The sequence below is a fragment of the Pseudophryne corroboree genome, chromosome 1, assembly GCF_028390025.1.
Source record: "Pseudophryne corroboree isolate aPseCor3 chromosome 1, aPseCor3.hap2, whole genome shotgun sequence".
Classification (NCBI taxonomy): Eukaryota; Metazoa; Chordata; class Amphibia; order Anura; family Myobatrachidae; genus Pseudophryne; species Pseudophryne corroboree.
In genome coordinates, this window is record NC_086444.1 from 44,910,686 (window position 1) to 44,930,962 (window position 20,277).

A 20,277-nucleotide genomic window follows, 5' to 3' on the forward strand; every position below is an offset into this window, starting at 1 on the left:
GCTCACCTCTAGAGGTAAGATATCAGACACCATCAGGTGATAGGAAGTCAGTGGAGGCCTCGGCAAAGGGAAATCCTCTGTTGTGATGGTTGTGCAGGCCCACAGGCTAGGCCGGGGTTCTCAGTTGGATGGGTAGTCCCAGAGCTGGTGCAGGTCCTGCCTTGGTTCTCTCCCCAGCAGGCAGCAATGGGATCTAGTCTGGCCAGCAGAGGTGAGGAGAGGTCACAGAGCAGAGCATCTCTGGAGCTGTAGGAGGTGGCCTGCAGTTATAGCGGCCAGCAAAATTGAGGCCATTGCTGCGGCTGGAAATGCAGTCCCTAGTAGCCGCATGAAGGACCTCGGCAGTGGAGTGGAGCTTGCTGGGCCGGCAGGTGGGAGTTGCAACTGCCTGCGGAGACCAGTGCACGTGGGTCCGGCACTCAGAGGATGAGTGCTGGACTATGATGGAGACTCTGCACTGGGCAGCCAGCAGGAGCCGGGAGATGGGACCCAGTGGCCGCGGGGAGGAGCCATGCAATGCCAGGGCTGCCGGTGAGATAGTCTGCCAGTAGGTTAGCATCCAGAGGTTGCAGGCTGCAAGGCACGGTGGTTGGTGCAGTACGGGGGGGGGGGGGGGGGGATATCTCCTGGGGGTGGTTGGAAGGCTGGACTCCAGGAGAGAGTTACAGGCTGTGTTTGAAATATGACAATTATTAGGAGCTGATTGGTTGGTACTTTATCTCTCTCACTTTATCACCGTCTAAGGGGGATATTATTAAGTGGAGAAGTTGCCCCATCAACCAATCAGCAGCTCTGTAGCATTTTATAGTAAGTAAATTATACCTGTTACTTCAGTGCTGATTGGTTGCCATGGGCAACTTCTCCACTGGCTCACTTCTCCGCTCTTATCGCTGCTTAGTAAATGTCCCCCTTAGTACATCTGCCCCTGTGTGAGTCTATGGTCACACAAACTGGCCGTGGGAGCAGCAGTGTTGGTGGCCATGTTTCTCTGTGTACGTGATCGCGGCTGTAGGCAGAAACAACCCCCGAAAACAGTCACTATACAGCTGTGTTTTTTTCGCCACTTCCCATTACTTGCCCCCAAACGATCCCTTCCTGTCAATCACTCTGATAAGTCCTCACTGCAAGCGGTTTCGCTAAGGTGCCTTGGCACATGCGCAGTCTTCCAATAATGGCGTAAACATTGGCAGTGCGTACAAATCAGAACCAGGCCAATTGTTTTAACCCCAAAATAGCTGCCTCTATTGTTTATTGGTGACTTGTACACTGTAACCTGGACCCAATTCATGCACTGATGTAAAATACTTATTTAGCATTGTTTAAGTCCGTTCTTCTCATATTAGGGGGGTAATTCCAAATTGATCGCAGCAGGAATTTTGTCAGCAGTTGGGCAAAACCATGTGCACTGCAGGGGAGGCAGACATAGCATGTGCAGAGAGAGTTAGATTTGGGTGGGTTTATTTTATTTCTGTGCAGGGTAAATACTGGCTGCTTTATATTTACACTGCAAATTAGATTGCAGATTGAACACACCCCACCCAACTCTAACTCTCTCTGCACATGATAAAAATCTGTCTCCCCTGCAGTGCACATGGGGGGGTCATTCCGAGTTGTTCGCTCGCTAGCAGATTTTAGCAGCATTGCACACGCTAGGCCGCCGCCCTCTGGGGGTCATTCCGAGTTGTTCGCTCGTTGCCGATTTTCACAACGGAGCGATTAAGGCAAAAATGCGCATGGTACGCAGTACGCATGCGCTAAGTATTTTAGCACAAAACTTAGTAGATTTACTCACGTCTGAACAAAGAATTTCCATCGTTGAAGTGATCGGAGTGTGATTGACAGGAAGTGGGTGTTTCTGGGCGGAAACTGACCGTTTTCTGGAAGTGTGCGGAAAAACGCAGGCGTGCCAGAATAAAACGCGGGAGTGTCTGGAGAAACGGGGGAGTGGCTGGCCGAACGCAGGGCGTGTTTGTGACGTCAAACCAGGAACTAAACGGGCTGAGCTGATCGCAGTGTAGGAGTAAGTCTCGAGCTACTCAGAAACTGCTAAGAATTTTCTATTCGCAATTCTGCTAAGCTAAGATACACTCCCAGAGGGCGGCGGCCTAGCGTGTGCAATGCTGCTAAAATCTGCTAGCGAGCGAACAACTCGGAATGACCTCCATGGTTTTGCCCAATTGCTAACAAAATTCCTGCTGCGATCAACTTGGAATTACCCCCTACGTCTGATCTGATTATCTCTATCTCGCCACTTTTATTAGGTAGACACAAATAACACAAGCGGTAATAGCTACCTGTATATCTGAATATAATAACATAAGTGAAAATTCCAATTAATCTCTATAGAATTTAAATATTCTCATCGTATTCATTAATAAAATACTAATAAAACTACAGAAATGCTTAAAAACTGCAGAAACTAAACTTCAGAAACTCTTAAAAATCCAAATAGCCGTAATGTCATTGTTAATAAAAGATAAAATGTAACGTCACTTTTCTTTAGGTAAATAGGATGCTGACGCTTTCTGTTTGTACAATTCAGACCTGGTCGCTAGGCTGCGTTTTCATACAGCAGGCTAACAGGTCTAAACTGCGCATGCATATGCACCGCAATGTGCAGGCGCATTGCATGGGTACAGAGCGGATTGACACTCATCGATGGGTTTGTGCAACGGATCCATTTGCACGGGCGATCGCAAGGAGATTGACAGGAAGAAGGAGTTTGTGGTTGGCAACTGACCGTTTTCTGGGAGTGGTTGGAAAAACGCAGGCGTGTCCAAGCGTTTGCAGGGAGGGTTCCTGATATCAATTCCGGTCCTGGACAGGCTGAAGTGATCGCAGCGGCTGAGTAAGTCCTGGGCTGCGCAGAAACTGCACAAGGGGGGTCATTCCGAATTGATCGGTGAAAAAATGGCATTTATGTGTATACCCCGCAATGCGCACGCGCGACGTACGGGTACAAAGCTTTTTGTGGTTGTGCTCAGGTTCTAGCGAAGTTTTCCTACACACTGGCGGCCGCAAGAAGATTGACATGAAGGGGGCGTTTCTGGGTGTCAACTGACCGTTTTCAGGGAGTGTTTGCAAAAACACAGGCGTGTCTGAAAAAACGCAGGCGTGGCTGGGCGTTCGCTGGGCGGGTGTATGACGTCAAATCCGGACACGAATAGGCTGAAGTGATCGCAAGCGCTGAGTCGGTTCAGAGCTACTCTGAAACTGCACAAACTGTTTTTGCAGCGCTCGGCTGCACATGCGGTCGCACTTCTGCTAAGCTAAAATACACTCCCCAGTGGGCGGCGGCATAGCGTTTTGCATGGCTGCTAAAACTAGCCAGCGAGCGATCAACTCGGAATGACCCCCAAGATCTGTTCGTACAGCTCTGCTACACATGTGATCGCACACTTGCAAAGAGAAAATACACTCCCCTATGGGCGGCGACTATGCGAATGCAGGACTGCAAAAAAAACCCTAGCGAGCGAACAGATCTGAATTAGCCCCAATGTCTCATTGGTCTGTCTAACAAGGAACCAGCAGTAGTCTCCCATTATTGCCGGGTCCCAGCGTCCTTGGTAGCCATGCTTCATTGTCGGGATGTCTTGGTGAAAATGTTCCCCCTTCTCATCACTTACAGTACCCAGGTTGTCAGGGAAAAAGTCTAGATGGGAATGTAAAAATCAAATTTTAAGTAATATTCTACAACCCATAAAAATGTTCTTTTGGCTGATGCACTCCACACTCCATCCTCACAGATACTTATCTATAAGAAATAAAGGCCCAGATTTGTCAAGCCTTGCAGAGTGGTAAATTGCACGGTGAAAAGTACCAACCAATCAGCTCTGAACTGTCATTTTTCAAACATAGCCTGTAACATGGCAGTTAGGAGCTGATTGGCTGGTACTTTATCTCCATGCTATTTAGCACTCTCCAAGGCTTGATAAATGGTGGGCCATAGACTTGGGGTTAGCTTTTTATTTGAAGGGATTTTACATTTTGACTAAACTGGGGTATGATGGCACGGGAATAGCAGCCTAGCTTTAAAATGCAAGGATGAAGCCACCTGCCGACATCCCTGCCAAGCAACTCGCAAAGAGAAACGCCATCTGCTCCATCCCTTTGCGGGGGCAGCATAACAAGCCGATGAGGCTAACTGCCATCAGCACTATCAACTTGAGGTGCCAACTCATGCACAGAGAAGACAAAGGACCACCAACATGGTCCTTGCATCAAACTGATATCCACACCTAGCATACGCCATGGCCTCGGCTGCACCCCAGGGAAACAACAGAAACGCCTTAAAACACTGATGCCATTCTGAAACCGACCACCAACAAATCAACAAAAATTAGGGCCGGTGGGTGGGCAATGCCATAAACGAACAGAGAGACAGCGTCTCTTTCAAATTCACTCAGTACCATCAAAGTAATCCCTCTCAAACTAAAACGCTACACCTTTATGTCCGGAGGGAATGTGGGTGCACAAGCTTGGAGGTTTATGGCACTACTGTCATATTAAATGTCCTCCATGTTCTTTCTTGTAGTTGTCCAACAGTTCATTCATGATGGACACTTGTTGGCCTCTTTTCTGCTCCCTAAGAATCCGGAAGGAGGACCAAGCAGCAGCGTTAAATATTTTATCCGTAAGCCGTTTCCTTATTTGGGGGCCAAAGATGAAGAGAAAGTGATGTTCTAGTAGTCTCAATATTCCTTTCATAACACCAGTGTGGGGTTAGAACATGGAATACTGAATGCCCAAGGAAAAATAACACACTTGAGGGTCTGCCTCTCCCTGTTTGAGAAACCCTTTTTTTAGTGCTATACGTTTAGTTAACTTTAATAAAGGTACAGTTAGGGGGTCATTCCGAGTTGATCGTAGCTGTGCAAAAACAGCTATGATCAACTTTCCTGACATGCGCATGTCAGTCCGGCCCCCCTCGCAGAAGCGGCGATGCCTTTGCACTTCAGGAGTAACTCCCGGCCAGCGCAGCTTTAGTGAGCTGGCAGGGAGCTATTCCTTGCTCCCTGGCCCACAGCGGCTGCGTATGACGTCACGCAGCCGCTGCGGCCCGCCCCCCGTTCGGTCCAGCCACGCCAGCGTTGGCCGGAATGCGCCTACAAAACGACGGACAAACGCCACCGTTTCGCCCCCTCCCGCCCATCGATCGCCTCTGCCTGTCAATCAGGCAGAGGCGATCGCTGTCCTGCCACGGCCGTCAGCCGTGCCGCAGGCGCGCAAAGGTGCCGACGCATGCACAGCAGGGACCCGTTCGCTCTGCTGCGTGAAAACGCAGCGAACTAACGGGTCGGAATGACCCCCTTAGTTCCATATATATTTGGACACTGAAACAATTATTGTTATTTTAGCTGTTTACCAAAATACCTACAAGTTACCATTACAGAATAAATATGATTTAAGCAGACAAATTCTGCATAGGAATGAGTATGTATAAGAAGCCTACGTTTTTTTTCTTATTGGTTGAGTGTGACAGCCTTGTTGCTGGGCAGAATTTAGTGGTCTGGTGTTGACTGTCAGTCGTCAAAAGTTGGAAACCTATTAGGATAGAAAGGGAGGTGTTTCTAGGGTTATTTAAAGGGGACGGTCTCTTAGGACAACCTCTTTTTTGCATTTGGAGTATAAAGTGCAGACTATCAGCTTTCATTTGAAGGTGTTCACATCCAAATGTGACAAAAGGTTTAGGGATTACACCTGTTTACTATGTATCCCCCTCTTTTTCACTGAACCAAAAGTAATTGACCCAATTGACTCAAAAAATGTTTCATGGACAGGTCTGCGATATTCCTTCATCATTCCTTAGTGTAGCATTTGCATTTGGAAGCTGTTCCTGTGAACCCACAATATGTGTTCAAAGGAGCTCTCAATGCAAGTGACCGAGGCCATCCTGCAAAGACAAAAAAATCCATAGAGAGCCAGTAGGAACATTGGTACCGTTTGGTACATTCTCAGAAAAAAAGAGAACATATTATGGGGAGCTCGGCGAAACACAAAAATGGCCGGACGCACACAGAAGTGGTGGATGATCACGGGATCATTTCCATGGTACAGAGAAAGCTCTTCACAAATACCAGCCAAGGGAAGAGCACTCTCCAGGAGGTAGGGATATCACTATCCAAGTCTACTATAAAGAGAATAATTAAAGACAGCATATACAAAGGGTTCACCACAAGGTGCTAACCATGCATAAGGAGTAGAAAAGCCAGATTAGACTTTGTTAAAAGAAATGTCTAAAAACGCCTGTCCAGTTCTTGAACAGCATTATATGGACAGATGAAACGTGCACCAGAATGATGTGCAGAGAAAAGTACGGAGAAGACTTGGAAGGGCTGGTGAGCCGAAGCATACCGCCACATCATCTGTAAAACACGGTGGAGGGAGTGTAATGACATGTTCCTGCAAGGCTTCCCGTGGCTCTGGGTCACTAGTATTTATTGATGATGTGACAGAAGCAACCAGAATTTTGGAGCGATGTACTGTCTGCTCAGATTCGGCCACATTCAGCAGATTTGATTGGACGGTGCCTCACAGTACAGATCGATGGTAACCTTTAAGGCAAAGAGTTTTTAAGGCAAAGAAGTGGAATATTTTGCAATGATCGAGTCACCTGATCTCAACCTGATCTAACACGGATTTCACAAGCTGAAGACAATACTAAAGTCAGAGAGACCCCCAAACACTACAGACAGCTGCAGTAAAGGCCTGGCACAGCATAACAAAGGAGGAAGCCCAGCATTTGGTTATGTCCATGAGTTCCAGACTTCAGACAGCTTACCTCCTAACTGTCCCAATTCTCGCAGACACTCCCACTGTCCCATCCGTGGGGCTCCGGTCACTCGCTGCCCTGATTAGCAGAGCGTCTATTCACGGGAGACAGAGGCACTGGAGGCACGCCAGCAGCTCACAGAGCGCTGGACATGCCCCTACAGTGACGGAAACGGGGGCACTGCCATGAAGCCACCATGGTTGCAATCCTCAATGCTGCTAGATGTCCTGTAGCCTCCCATGGGAGAATTCCTGCCCCTCCCTCTCTTTCTGCTGTGTTCGCCGGAACGTGGCATTTGGCCGCAATGGAGAAAAACATAGCTGACCTCATCTCCACGTCGCCACAATCCCTTACAATTACGTACATTGGGTAAATTATCCGGCAATTCCTGCTTTGTTTCACCTCTTGCCATTGTTGTGTTTACTGTTTACTACTGTGGAACCTTGCTCCCTGCGTATGTACTGTGTGTGTTCTTTTTATGTTGTTGCCACTGCGCATCTATGAAACTATAAATAAACGATTTGTAAGATAATAATTATATGGTGGCAATTACTAAACGCTTCATGCAATATTTTTATTCAACCCCTTGAATTACCGCTGAAAGTCTGCACCTCAGTTGCATCTCCATTGTGTAACTCAAAAATCCATTGTGGTGGCGTATAGAGCCCAAATGATGAAAATTGTGTCAGCGTCCAAATATATATGGAGCTCACTGTATATAGTGTAACAAGAAGACAGCATGTACAGTGAGATGACCACACAGGCCAGAATAATGCAGGAACGCTTTCTGTTTTGTATTGTTCTGCAGAATCTGGTTACCATAGTAATGAAAATACCTTATCTGATTCTAAAAGCATTTCCAGTGCCACCATACAACCTTTCAAAGTACAGAACACCTCACTCCACACACGTTCTGCTTTTGTACTGGTAATACACATTAACCCAACCAATATAAAAGCAACAACAAAACAGAAAACAAATTATAACATACTTTTTATCCTTGGAAGGAAATTTGCTAAACAACTGTGGATTAGAGACGTGGACTGTGGATTAGGGACGTGGACTGTGGACTAGAGACATTGGGGGTCATTCCGAGTTGTTCGCTCGTTATTTTTTTCTCGCAACGGAGCGATTAGTCGCTAATGCGCATGCGCAATGTCCGCAGTGCAACTGCGCCAAGTAAATTTGCTATGCAGTTAGGTTTTTTACTCACGGCATTACGAGGATTTTTCTTCGTTCTGGTGATCGTAATGTGATTGACAGGAAGTGGGTGTTTATGGGCGGAAACTGGCCGTTTTATGGGTGTGCGCGAAAAAACGCTACCGTTTCTGGGAAAAACGCGGGAGTGGCTGGAGAAATGGAGGAGTGTCTGGGCGAACGCTGGGTGTGTTTGTGACGTCAAACCAGGAACGACAAGCACTGAACTGATCGCACTGGAAGAGTAAGTCTCAAGCTACTCAGAAAGTGCACAGAGAAGTCTTTTCGCAATATTGCGAATCTTTCGTTCGTAATTTTGATAAGCTAAGATTCACTCCCAGTAGGCGGCGGCTTAGCGTGTGCAAAGCTGCTAAAAGCAGCTTGCGAGCGAACAACTCGGAATGACCCCCATGGACTGTGGATTAGGGACGTGGACTGTGGATTAGACACATGGGTTGTGGATTAGAGATGTGGATTAGAGATGCGGATTGTGGATTAGAGATGTGGATTGTGGATTAGAGATGTGGATTGTGGATTAGAGACGTGGATTGTGGATTAGAGATGTGGACTTTGTATTAAAGATGTTGGGGGTAATTCCAAGTTGATCGCAGCAGGACATTTTTTAGCAGTTGGGCAAAACCATGTGCACTGCAGGGGAGGCAGATATAACATTTGCAGAGAGAGTTAGATTTGGGTGGGTTATTTTGTTTTTGTACAGGGTAAATACTGGCTGCTTTATTTTTACACTGCAATTTAGATTGCAGATTGAACCATACTTACCTACAGCGCCCGGAGAGGAGACGCAGCAGGTGTCTTTGGGGGGCTGGGCTGGACTGTGACATCACTAAGCCCCGCCCCCGCATCGGGAAATGCCGCGGGAAGGGCTTCCGGGAGAGTAGGTAAGTATGGATTGAACACACCACACTCAAATCTAACTCTCTCTGCACATGTTATATCTGCCTCCCCTGCAGTGCACATGGTTTTGCCCAACTGCTAAAAATGTCATGCTGCGATCAAACTGGAATTACCCCCGTGGACTGTGTATTAGAGACGTGGACTGTGTATTAGAGACGTGGATTGTGAATTAGAGATGTGGATTGTGGATTAGAGATATGGATTGTGGATTAGAGATGTGGATTGTGGATTAGGGACGTGGAATGTGGATTAGAGACGTGGATTGTGGATTAAAGTCGAATCGGCATTGTCGAAAACGAGCCAAAAAACTGTCAGAAACGCACACAAATTCGACAAAGTACGTGGATCCGCAGCTAATCTGCCGATCCATGTGTTTTCCGACAAGTCAGAAAAACGGCACTGGACTTGAATAGGTCGAATCCAGATTCGACCTAAAAAAGTCGGAAAATGCAGTTTTTTACGACAAGTCAGAATAATTGAATAGACCCCGTATCCGCAAACTTCGGGCATTTTGCAAAGTTGGCTAATGTATTAGCAGCCGCAAAAGCTTTCAGCTCTAAAGTAGAGAGCCTGATAAAAAAAAATCGGATCTAGATCCAGTATACAACTCGGATGATGTAATGGAGTCCGATATTGCAAGTCAGACACAAAACAGCTATAAAATTCTCAATGAATTTAGAGGTGTTTTGTTTTAGCCGAGTTGGTAGTGAAACTGTTGGAAATGAATTATAAGTATACTTTTCAGGCACTTTTGCAATAAATAAACACTTTTCAATACATTTGATAACATGGCAGTGTCCCAACTGCGAAGGAAGGGGGGCTTCCCTTAAACAGTGATGTGATTAAATAGCAATCGCATTACTGCCTGCCATTAGCATACCGGGAGTGTGTGTGTGTGTGTGTGTGTGTGTGTGTGTGTGTGGGGTGGGGGGGGGGGGGTGTCCCTTGCCCCTTGCCCTGTGCTGGGCGGCCCCCCAACATACGAGAGATAGCACTTGCAGTTTTGCTAATTTAGCAAAACTGCAACTGATGCTGAATAGGGTCCAATGTTAGTGTTTGGCTGGAATACACTGTAGCATAACATTTGTTATACAGATACAGTCACAATTACAGACAGAATATAGCCATGCTGTGTACTATAAACTATAGTAATCAGCATAAACTACTTGTGTGTCTTGGAGAACTGGAGATAATTTAGTGAGTGTGTTGCTTTAATTATGGGACTTTTGAGTGCCAATGGGTGACTCTCTCTGACACTGTGGTCCTCCTATACTAAAAGACGCATTTTGGTTGGTCCGAAAATATTGGACATTTTCTAGTCTAAATACCGGGACACCTCAGAACTGATACGCTGAAGCCGGGAAATAGATGCACGCCATTACATTGCCCAAGTTATGTGAAACAGAGGCACATTTGTAATGTCCGATGTGGTGCAATAATTTCCTAGGCTCCCATTACATCGCGGCCTATGTCTCAGAGGGGGAAGTCTCAGAGCGGCACCCCCATGGCGGCTCCTGCGCATACCTGTGAGGATTATTATACATGTCTGTCTGCAAATTAGCCCAATCCATATGGTAAATCCAATTGTGAAATCCCTGCTTTTATTTATCAGTTTGACTATCTGGAGTGCCCTGGTGAGCTGCTGTGCCTGGCTAACTTGCTTTATTTCATTTAAATAAAATACAAATAGTTGTTCCTCTGCATCTGTAGAGTATTGGCTGAATGCTGACTAGCTGATATACTCTGTGCTGCAAAACCAGTGCCGTAACTAGCTATGGGCGAGAGGTGCCTTGCACACAGCGCGATGCGCTGTGAGGCGGAAAAATCTCAGCTGGCACCCGCTGGGCCACGCCACACTACCAACCAGCCAAGGCACCTCTCGCCCCTAGGCTAGTTATGGCACTGACCTGCCCGCCATCGCCATAATGCTCCCAGGTGCATCCCCTTTCTCCCCCCCACCCCAGACTGGGCTGCGCTGCTCCGCTCACCAGCATTACTACAGTATGTGGATGGAGTGGAAGACTGGAGGCGTCACCCGGCATGAGCTGTCACAGGGGAGGAGGCTGAGCATGCTCTGGTCTTCCCCAATCCCTTCTCCCCTCGGCTGCGCCGTGCGTGACGTCATCATGCGCGTCCAGGGTAGGGACATCCTCTGACTTACCCAGCGTTCGACGACTGATTTCGGGAGCTGCAGCCGGGGAAGAGCTGGGGAAGGAGTTAAACAAGGATGGAGCAGGGACTGTGCACCAGCACCTGTCAGCGCTGCACTCCTCACTCCAGGAGTTGGATTCACAGGGGCGCACACCACCGCCACAAGGTAGGGACTTACTACAAACCCCCCATCCCCCCTCCATGGTGTGCCTCTCACTTGCTCTCTCCATAGCTCTCCCCTCATTATTCCGCTCACCTGTATCCCAAGCCCTCCCCCCCGCGTTCCTCTCACCTGCTCTCTGTAGCCCTCCCCCTGCTCATCTGCTCTCTCATCCTCTTCCTCTCATCTGCTCTCTCCCTAGCCCTCCCCCCGCATTCCTCTCACCTGCTCTCTGTAGCCCTCCTCCCCGCGTTCCTCTCATCTGCTCTCTCCCTAGCCCTCCCCCCGCGTTCCTCTCACCTGCTTTCTCCCTAGCACTCCCTCAGTGTGCCACTCTGCTGCTTTAATGTGTAAAAAGGGGACTCTGTCTGCCGTAATGTGTAAAAAGGGGACTCTGTCTGCCGTAATGTGTAAAAAGGGGACGCTGTCTGCCATAATGTGTAAAATGGGGACTCTGCCTGCCGTAAAGTGTAAAAAGGGGACTCTACCTTTTTTGTGATGCTGTTTCTTGCACACAGCACTAAAATGTCTAGTTACGGCACTGTGCAAAACTATGCACCTTTCACTATATAACTCTCCATTCCCCTCCTCACATCATGTCACTGCCCCTGTCACATGCAGCCCTGTCCTCACTGACACCTCACTCATCTCCTGATATACTCTGTGCTGCTGTGGATCCTCCTCCTTCCACTATATAACTCTCAGTCTGTTCCTTCCTGTTGCCTCCATTCCCCTCCTCACATCATGTCACTGCCCCTGTCACATGCAGCCCTGTCCTCACTGACACATCTCCTGATATACTCTGTGCTGCTGGGGACCCTGCTCTTCCCACTATATAACTCTCAGTCTGTGTTCCTGCTGCCTCCATTCCCCTCCTCACATCATGTCACTGCCCCTGTCACATGCAGCCCTGTCCTCACTGACACATCACTCATCTCCTGATATACTCTGTGCTGCTGGAGACCCTGTTCCTCCCACAATATATCTCTCAGTCTGTGGCATCCAGCAGCCTCCTCACATTGGGCTGGATTCAGATGTGGTCGCAATGCTGTCGCAGCATCGATCATTGTATAATGTATATATTGTCTGCGTGAATACACTCACTCCCCGTGCAATGCAACAATGAAAGAGGACACAGCTGTGTAATCACACTGCCTGCGGGTGTCAGCGTTGCTATTGCTGACAATGATGGGGTTTAGTTTACAACTGAAAACTCTCCAAAAAATGCTGAAGGGGGGTAAAGTCATGACATCATAAAACAACAATAGTTGGAATCGTTACATAATAACAAAGATATGTCATTGATCAGTTTTGTGTAAAGGATCCTAGGGAAATGTACGGATGACGGCAGGGGTGTATTAACAGAGGAGAGGGCCCATGTGCAGCCTCCGTCTGGCCCCTCCTCTTTAGCTGGCAGCGCAGTGGCACTCTGCCATAGCCACTAGGCAGAGCTGGCCCTAACCAGTATGATGTCATAGGCAAGATTTTGGCTGGTGCCCCTTGCACAGACGCTAGTTCCGCCTCTGACCCTGCACCCCTTTCCCAGCACCATCACCCATAGTAGTCCTCATTTTGGTGCTCTTACCTGCTATACTTTAAATAGGAACAGTGTGCACATTCGGTGCGCAGCCCAAAACGGGGTGTGTTCTTCCTGGGAAGGGACATGGCCACACAATAATACCCCCAGATGAAATTACGCCACACAGTACTGTAACTGTATTCACATTATATCATGCCATAGTGTCTCTTATTCACGTTACATCACACAGTAGTACCACGTTACTCCTCATAGCAGTGCCCCTTATTCACATTACATCACACCATATTGCTCTTTATTCACATTACACCACACAGTAGTGCCCTTTCTATACGTTACACCACAAAGTACTGTAGTACACCTTATACACATAATGCCGCTCATTAGTAATGCATTTTGTATGCAGATAGAGCCGCAGTCACACACAGAATATAGGCATGCTGCATATCATTTCACTTCAGCAGAAGCTGCTTGTGCCCCTGGGCATTCCAAATGCCCTAGGCATTTGCCTAGTTTGCCTATGCCTAGGACCGGCTCTGCCACTAGGAGACCCAAGACACAACATAGTCAGGCCCTGCGCCCCAATCAACAGAGTTACGGAGATCCTCCAGTTCTCCCTCGTTTTGTAGCTCAGCAGTAATTACAGCTGGAAGTAGCCCTGGTGCCCTGGTGAACAGCTCAGAGGTGGCACGTTGTGGCATGTGCGCTTTCTCCTGGCCCCAGCAGCCTTACCCACTGTACTTGGAAGACGGAGGATGCTGCCAACCGTGGTGCACAGCTGCTTGGCTCTCAATATAAAGCATTTGTTATATGCGCTGTGATTCATAGTCTCTGACACGGTGGGGAGGGGGGGGGGGAGTCGGGTGTGACTGAATAATTGGGGGCTTTACCTGCTTTTGCCAAGTAGCAATATCAAATAAAACCTTGTTTCTTTTGTTGGCTTAAAGTTGTCACACATTGTTTGGGCTGGGTTGTGATATTGTCATGCTGGGGGTTGTGTGTTTGATGTGGTTTAAAGATTTATTAAGTGGAATTTAATGTAAGTGGGATTAATAATGCTTTTTATTCGCTAATTCATTTTTTTTTTAAACGGTTTCATTTGTCCTGTGGGTGACCCTGAGCAACGCGGCCCATTACAATGGACGCCCGAATCTGTTCCGTAGGCTGCGCCCGTCGTGTCATTGCAGCAATTCCAGGTGCCCGCATTGTGGTGTGTGAGAGGTCCTGCTTGGCTACTGCCTGTGCTGGGACTCTCTCCTGACACAGGGTTGCGCATTAATATGGCGAGGAGAGGGCATTATACATCACTAGGGTGAGTGCAGAGACGGGTGTTTATGTCTGGAAGCCCAGATTCATTTGCAGAGAGAAATGGGATCTCCACCAAGCTGGAAAGGGAGTTCCTAAGTGCTTTTATTGGGGAGTTCCTAAGTGCTTTTATTGGGGAGTTCCTAAGTGTTTTTATTAGGGAGTACCTAAGTGTTTTTATTAGGGGGTACTTAAGTGCTTTTATTGGGGAGTACCTAAGTACTTTTATTGGGGAGTACCTAAGTGTTTTTATTAGGGAGTACCTAAGTGTTTTTATTAGGGAGTTCCTAAGTGCTTTTATTGGGGAGTACCTAAGTGCTTTTATTGGGGAGTACCTAAGTGTTTTTATTAGGGAGTACCTAAGTGTTTTTTATTAGGGAGTACCTAAGTGTTTTTTATTAGGGAGTTCCTAAGTGCTTTTATTAGGGAGTTCCTAAGTGTTTTTATTAGGGAGTACCTAAGTGTTTTTATTAGGGGGTACTTAAGTGCTTTTATTGGGGAGTACCTAAGTACTTTTATTGGGGAGTACCTAAGTGTTTTTATTAGGGAGTACCTAAGTGCTTTTATTGGGGAGTACCTAAGTGCTTTTATTGGGGAGTACCTAAGTGTTTTTATTAGGGAGTACCTAAGTGTTTTTTATTAGGGAGTACCTAAGTGTTTTTATTGGGGAGTTCCTAAGTGCTTTTATTGGGGAGTTCCTAAGTGTTTTTATTAGGGAGTTCCTAAGTGCTTTTATTGGGGAGTACCTAAGTGCTTTTATTGGGGAGTACTTAAGTGTTTTTATTAGGGAGTACCTAAGTGTTTTTATTGGGGAGTTCCTAAGTGCTTTTATTGGGGAGTTCCTAATTGCTTTTATTGGGGAGTTCCTAAGTGCTTTTATTAGGGAGTACCTAAGTGCTTTTATTGGGGAGTACCTAAGTGCTTTTATTGGGGAGTTTCTAAGTGCTTTTATTAGGGAGTACCTAAGTGTTTTTATTGGGGAGTTTCTAAGTGCTTTTATTAGGGCGTACCTAAGTGCTTTTATTAGGGAGTACCTAAGTGTTTTTATTGGGGAGTTCCTAAGTGCTTTTATTGGGGAGTTCCTAAGTGCTTTTATTAGGGAGTACCTAAGTGCTTTTATTAGGGAGTACCTAAGTGCTTTTATTAGGGAGTACCTAAGTGCTTTTATTAGGGAGTACCTAAGTGTTTTTAGTGGGGAGTTCCTCAGTGCCTTTATTAGGGAGTTCCTAAGTGCTTTTATTAGAAAGTAACTAAGTGCTTTTATTAGGGAGTACCTAAGTGTTTTTATTGGGGAGTTCCTAAGTGTTTTTATTGGGGAGTACCTAAGTGTTTTTATTGGGGAGTACCTAAGTGCTTTTATTGGGGAGTACCTACGTGTTTTTATTAGGGAGTACCTAAGTGTTTTTATTGGGGAGTTCATAAGGTGCTTTTATTAGGGAGTACCTAAGTGCTTTTATTAGGGAGTACCTAAGTGCTTTTATTGGGGAGTTCCTAAGTGCCTTTATTAGGGAGTACCTAAGTGTTTTTATTGGGGAGTTCCTAAGTGCTTTTATTAGGGAGTACCTAAGTGCTTTTATTAGGGAGTACCTAAGTGTTTTATTGGGGAGTTTTTAAGTGCTTTTATTGGGGAGTTCCTAAGTGACTTTATTAGGGAGTACCTAAGTGTTATTATTGGGGAGTTCCTAAGTGCTTTTATTGGGGAGTACCTAAGTGTTTTTATTCGGGAGTTTCTAAGTGCTTTTATTAGGGAGTTTCTAAGTGCTTTTATTAGGAAGTACCTAAGTGTTTTTATTGGGGAGTTCCTGAGTTCTTTTATTAGGAAGTACTAAGTGCTTTTATTAGGGAGTACCTAAGTGTTTTTATTAGGGAGTACCTAAGTGTTTTTATTGGTGAGTTCCTAAGTGCTTTTATTGGGGAGTTCTAAAGTGCTTTTATTAGGGAGTACCTAACTGCTTTTATTAGGGAGTACTTAAGTGCTTTTATTAGGGAGTACATAAGTGTTTTTATTAGGGAGTACCTAAGTGCTTTTATTGGGGAGTTCCTAAGTGCTTTTATTAGTAAGTAACTAAGTGCTTTTATTAGGGAGTACCTAAGTGTTTTTATTGGGGAGTACCTAAGTGCTTTTATTGGGGAGTACCTAAGTGTTTTTATTGGGGAGTACCTAAGTGTTTTTATTAGGGAGTACCTAAGTGTGTTTATTAGGGAGTACCTAAGAGTTTTTATTAGGGAGTACCTAAGTGTTTTTATTAGGGAGTACCTAAGTGCTTTTATTAGGGAGTACCTAAGTGCTTTTATTAGGGATTACCTAAGTGCTTTTATTAGGGACTACCTAAGTGCTTTTATTAGGGACTATCTAAGTGCTTTTATTAGGGACTACCTAAGTGCTTTTATTAGGGATTACCTAAGTGCTTTTATTAGGGACTACCTAAGTGCTTTTATTAGGGACTACCTAAGTGCTTTTATTAGGGACTACCTAAGTGCTTTTATTAGGGAGTACTTAAGTGCTTTTATTAGGGAGTACCTAAGTGCTTTTATTAGGGAGTACCTAAGTGCTCACGTTAAGATATGTCATACTTGCTTACTTTTTTGAGAGTTGCGGAGGACTTACAATTTTGGGGTTGTCCCACGCAGCCCTGCATGAGTATCTCCAGCACCCTGGCTGCTTCCTAGTGGGCAGGATGGGGAGATAATCACCGTAATCATAGTGCCGTATTGAGGGGGTGGGATTTACTGAAGCAAACTGGATCGTTTTAGCCCACTATTCCCCCTCCCCCAAACCTGCTTGTGGCTCCACGAATAGCTTTATTTTTCCCATTGTGCAGGTGGGGCAAGATGATGTAACGGCCCAGCCCCCCGAAGCGGCAAGCGGTGGCTGCTCTCCAGGCTTCACCCAGAGAGTAGACCGAGCAGACGCTTCTGCGCTTTAATTACGACCCCCAAACGGTTGCAGTCTGTCAATCAAACGGAGTCTCACATACACTGTGATCGCCATCGTAAGACCATCGTGGCACGTGCACACTGCGGCTAAGATGTATACACAGACCACGAACCGCCACCCATTTGCATAAGAATCGAAGCTGCATCTCCCCAATGACATCAAAGTGATGCTACGATTATTGTTCTTTTGAATGGGCAGCAAAAAAAAATATAAGATTTTACTTACCGGTAAATCTATTTCTCGTAGTCCGTAGTGGATGCTGGGGACTCCGTAAGGACCATGGGGAATAGACGGGCTCCGCAGGAGACAGGGCACTTTAAGAAAGAATTTGGATACTGGTGTGCTCTGGCTTCTCCCTCTATGTCCCTCCTCCAGACCTCAGTTAGAGAAACTGTGCCCGGAAGAGCTGACAGTACAAGGAAAGGATTTTGGAATCCAGGGCAAGACTCATACCAGTCACACCAATCACACCGTATAACTTGTGATAAACTTACCCAGTTAACAGTATGAACAACAACAGAGCATCAGATCAACCCTGATGCAACCACAACATAACCCTTATTTAAGCAATAACTATATACAAGTATTGCAGAAGAAGTCCGCACTTGGGACGGGCGCCCAGCATCCACTACGGACTACGAGAAATAGATTTACCGGTAAGTAAAATCTTATTTTCTCTAACGTCCTAGTGGATGCTGGGGACTCCGTAAGGACCATGGGGATTATACCAAAGCTCCCAAACGGGCGGGAGAGTGCAGATGACTCTGCAGCACCGAATGAGCAAACACAAGGTCCTCCTCAGCCAGGGTATCAAACTTGTAAAACTTTGCAATAGTGTTTGAACCTGACCAAGTAGCTGCTCGGCAAAGCTGTAATGCCGAGACCCCTCGGGCAGCCGCCCAAGAAGAGCCCACCTTCCTTGTGGAGTGGGCTTTTACTGATTTTGGAAGCGGCAATCCAGCTGCAGAATGAGCCTGCTGAATCGTGTTACAGATCCAGCGAGCAATAGTTTGCTTTGAAGCAGGAGCACCCAGCTTGTTGGATGCATACAGGATAAACAGCGACTCAGTTTTCCTGACTCTAGCCGTTCTGGCTACATAAACCTTCAAAGCCCTGACCACATCCAGCAACTCGGAATCCTCCAAGTCACGAGTAGCCACAGGCACCACAATAGGTTGGTTCATATGAAAAGATGACACCACTTTTGGCACAAATTGTGGACGGGTCCGCAATTCTGCCCTGTCCATATGGAAAACCAGATAGGGGCTTTTATGTGACAAAGCCGCTAATTCTGACACACGCCTAGCTGAAGCCAAGGCTAATAGCATGACCACCTTCCACGTGAGAAATTTTAACTCCACGGTTTTGAGTGGCTCAAACCAGTGTGACTTCAGGAAACTCAACACCACGTTAAGATCCCAAGGTGCCACTGGAGGCACAAAAGGGGGCTGAATATGCAGCACTCCCTGTCACGAACCTCGGGCAGCGGCGACCGCGCTTGTCCCTGCGGGTGGCCTGGTCTGCCCGGCGCCTCTCTTCCCCTGTCAGTCTCCGGCTTCAGCGGCGGGTCGGCGCTGCTCTCCGGCGGCTTCCCGGAAGCAAGGGCGCCGCCATCACAAGCAAGGGCAAGGAGGCGGAGCAGGTCTGACGTCACCTGCCTGCTCCGCCAATCAGGCTAGGGCGGGGAATTTAAAATCAGATACCAGGCAGAGATCCGATGCCTGAGTATCTTCGTTTCTCCTGTGGAAGCTATGATCCAGAGCTCCCTCGTCCCTGCAAGCATCCTGTGCTTCCAAGCATCCTGTCCCTGCAAGCATCCTGTGCTTCCAAGCATCCTGTGCCTACAAGCAACCTGTGCTTCCAAGCATCCTGTGCCTACAAGCAACCTGTGCTTCCAAGCATCCTGTGCCTACAAGCACCTCCGTGCCTCCAGTTACCTCCGTGTCTCCAAGCACCTCGTGCCTCCAAGCACCTCCGTGCCTCCAAGCACCTCCGTGCCTCCAAGCACCTCGTGCCTCCAAGCACCTCGTGCCTCCAAGCACCTCCGCGCCTCAAGCACCTCCGTGCCTCCAGTTACCTCCGTGCCTCCAGTTACCTCCGTGCCTCCAGTTACCTCCGTGCCTCCAAGCACCTCCGTGCCTCCAAGCACCTCGTGCCTCCAAGCACCCCGTGCCTCCAAGCACCTCCGCGCCTCAAAGCACCTCCGTGCCTCCAGTTACCTCCGTGTCTCCAAGCACCTCGTGCCTCCAAGCACCTCGTCCCTCCAAACACCTCGGTGTCTCCAAACACCTCCGTGCCTCCAAGCACCTCCGTGCCTCCAAACACCTCCGTGCCTCCAAGGGTCTCCCAGCACTCCCTGTACTCCCAGTACCTCAGTGCCTTCAATACCACAGTGTCTCCAATATCTCAGTACCCCAGCCTTCATTATTTCTACAAGTCTTGTCTTACAGGAGACCTACAAGAATTCCTCTGGGCCTCCCGCCTGCCGTCTTAGTTCTGCATGAGGAAGACCTACATCCGGCCATCTCTACTACGACCCAGTGGCGGTTCCTCTTCCCGGTCATCGGAAGAAGCCCCGAGTCCACAACACTCCCAAACCAGGTCAGTGATAGTATACTCAGGCCTCATGGACTCGGGGGATCGGAACACGGACTCTAGTGCCATCCAGAACCTGGCTTCTCGAGTGCAAAGTCAGGAAGCAGCACAAGGTCAGGTGATGCAGTACCTCCAGCAGTTGTCCGGGCGTCTGGATCAGATTCAGGCGTCTCTGGCCTCAGTAATTCCGGCTCCTGTTCCAGCAGTCGCACCAGTTGCCGTTGCCAGCAATGTTCAACCATCGGCCGGTGTCACTCCACGCCTTCAGTTGCCTACTCCGTCCCGCTATAATGGGAATCCCAAAAATTGTCGTGGTTTCTTGAACCAGTGCGAGGTACATTTCGAGCTACTTGCACACAACTTTCCTACAGACCGGTCCAAGGTAGCATATATTATTTCTCTGTTGGAAGGTTCTGCTTTGGATTGGGTGTCTCCATTATGGGAACGATCTGATCCCATGGTTTCCAACTACACCAACTTCATCTCGTCCTTTCGAAGGATTTTCGACGAGCCCGGCAGAATGACCACTGCTTCTTCCGATTTGCTCCGTGTTCGGCAGGGCGCCCGTTCCGTGGGCCAGTACGTGGTTCATTTCCAGACCATTGCTTCCGAACTACGCTGGAATAATGATGCCCTGAGAGCTGCCTTCTGGAACGGTCTTTCCGACCGGCTGAAAGACGAGCTGGTTACTAGAGATCTGCCGGATC

The 20,277-nt window shown here is 47.5% G+C and overlaps 1 protein-coding gene and 1 long non-coding RNA gene across 2 annotated transcripts in view; one reads left to right on the top strand and one right to left on the bottom strand.

The window, feature by feature from the left end:
- ZBTB7C (zinc finger and BTB domain containing 7C) overlaps window positions 1–524 on the bottom strand; it is a 359,497-nt gene extending 358,973 nt beyond the window's left edge. Inside the window, exon 1 of the mRNA XM_063959049.1 lies at window positions 7–524. Coding sequence (XP_063815119.1) covers window positions 7–33 — 27 coding nt within the window. The 5' untranslated portion in view covers window positions 34–524. The remainder of the gene's footprint in view (window positions 1–6) is intronic.
- LOC135055258 (uncharacterized) overlaps window positions 64–20,277 on the top strand; it is a 123,172-nt gene continuing 102,958 nt past the window's right edge. The window contains exon 1 of the long non-coding RNA XR_010243705.1: window positions 64–531. This is a non-coding gene — a long non-coding RNA (uncharacterized LOC135055258). The remainder of the gene's footprint in view (window positions 532–20,277) is intronic.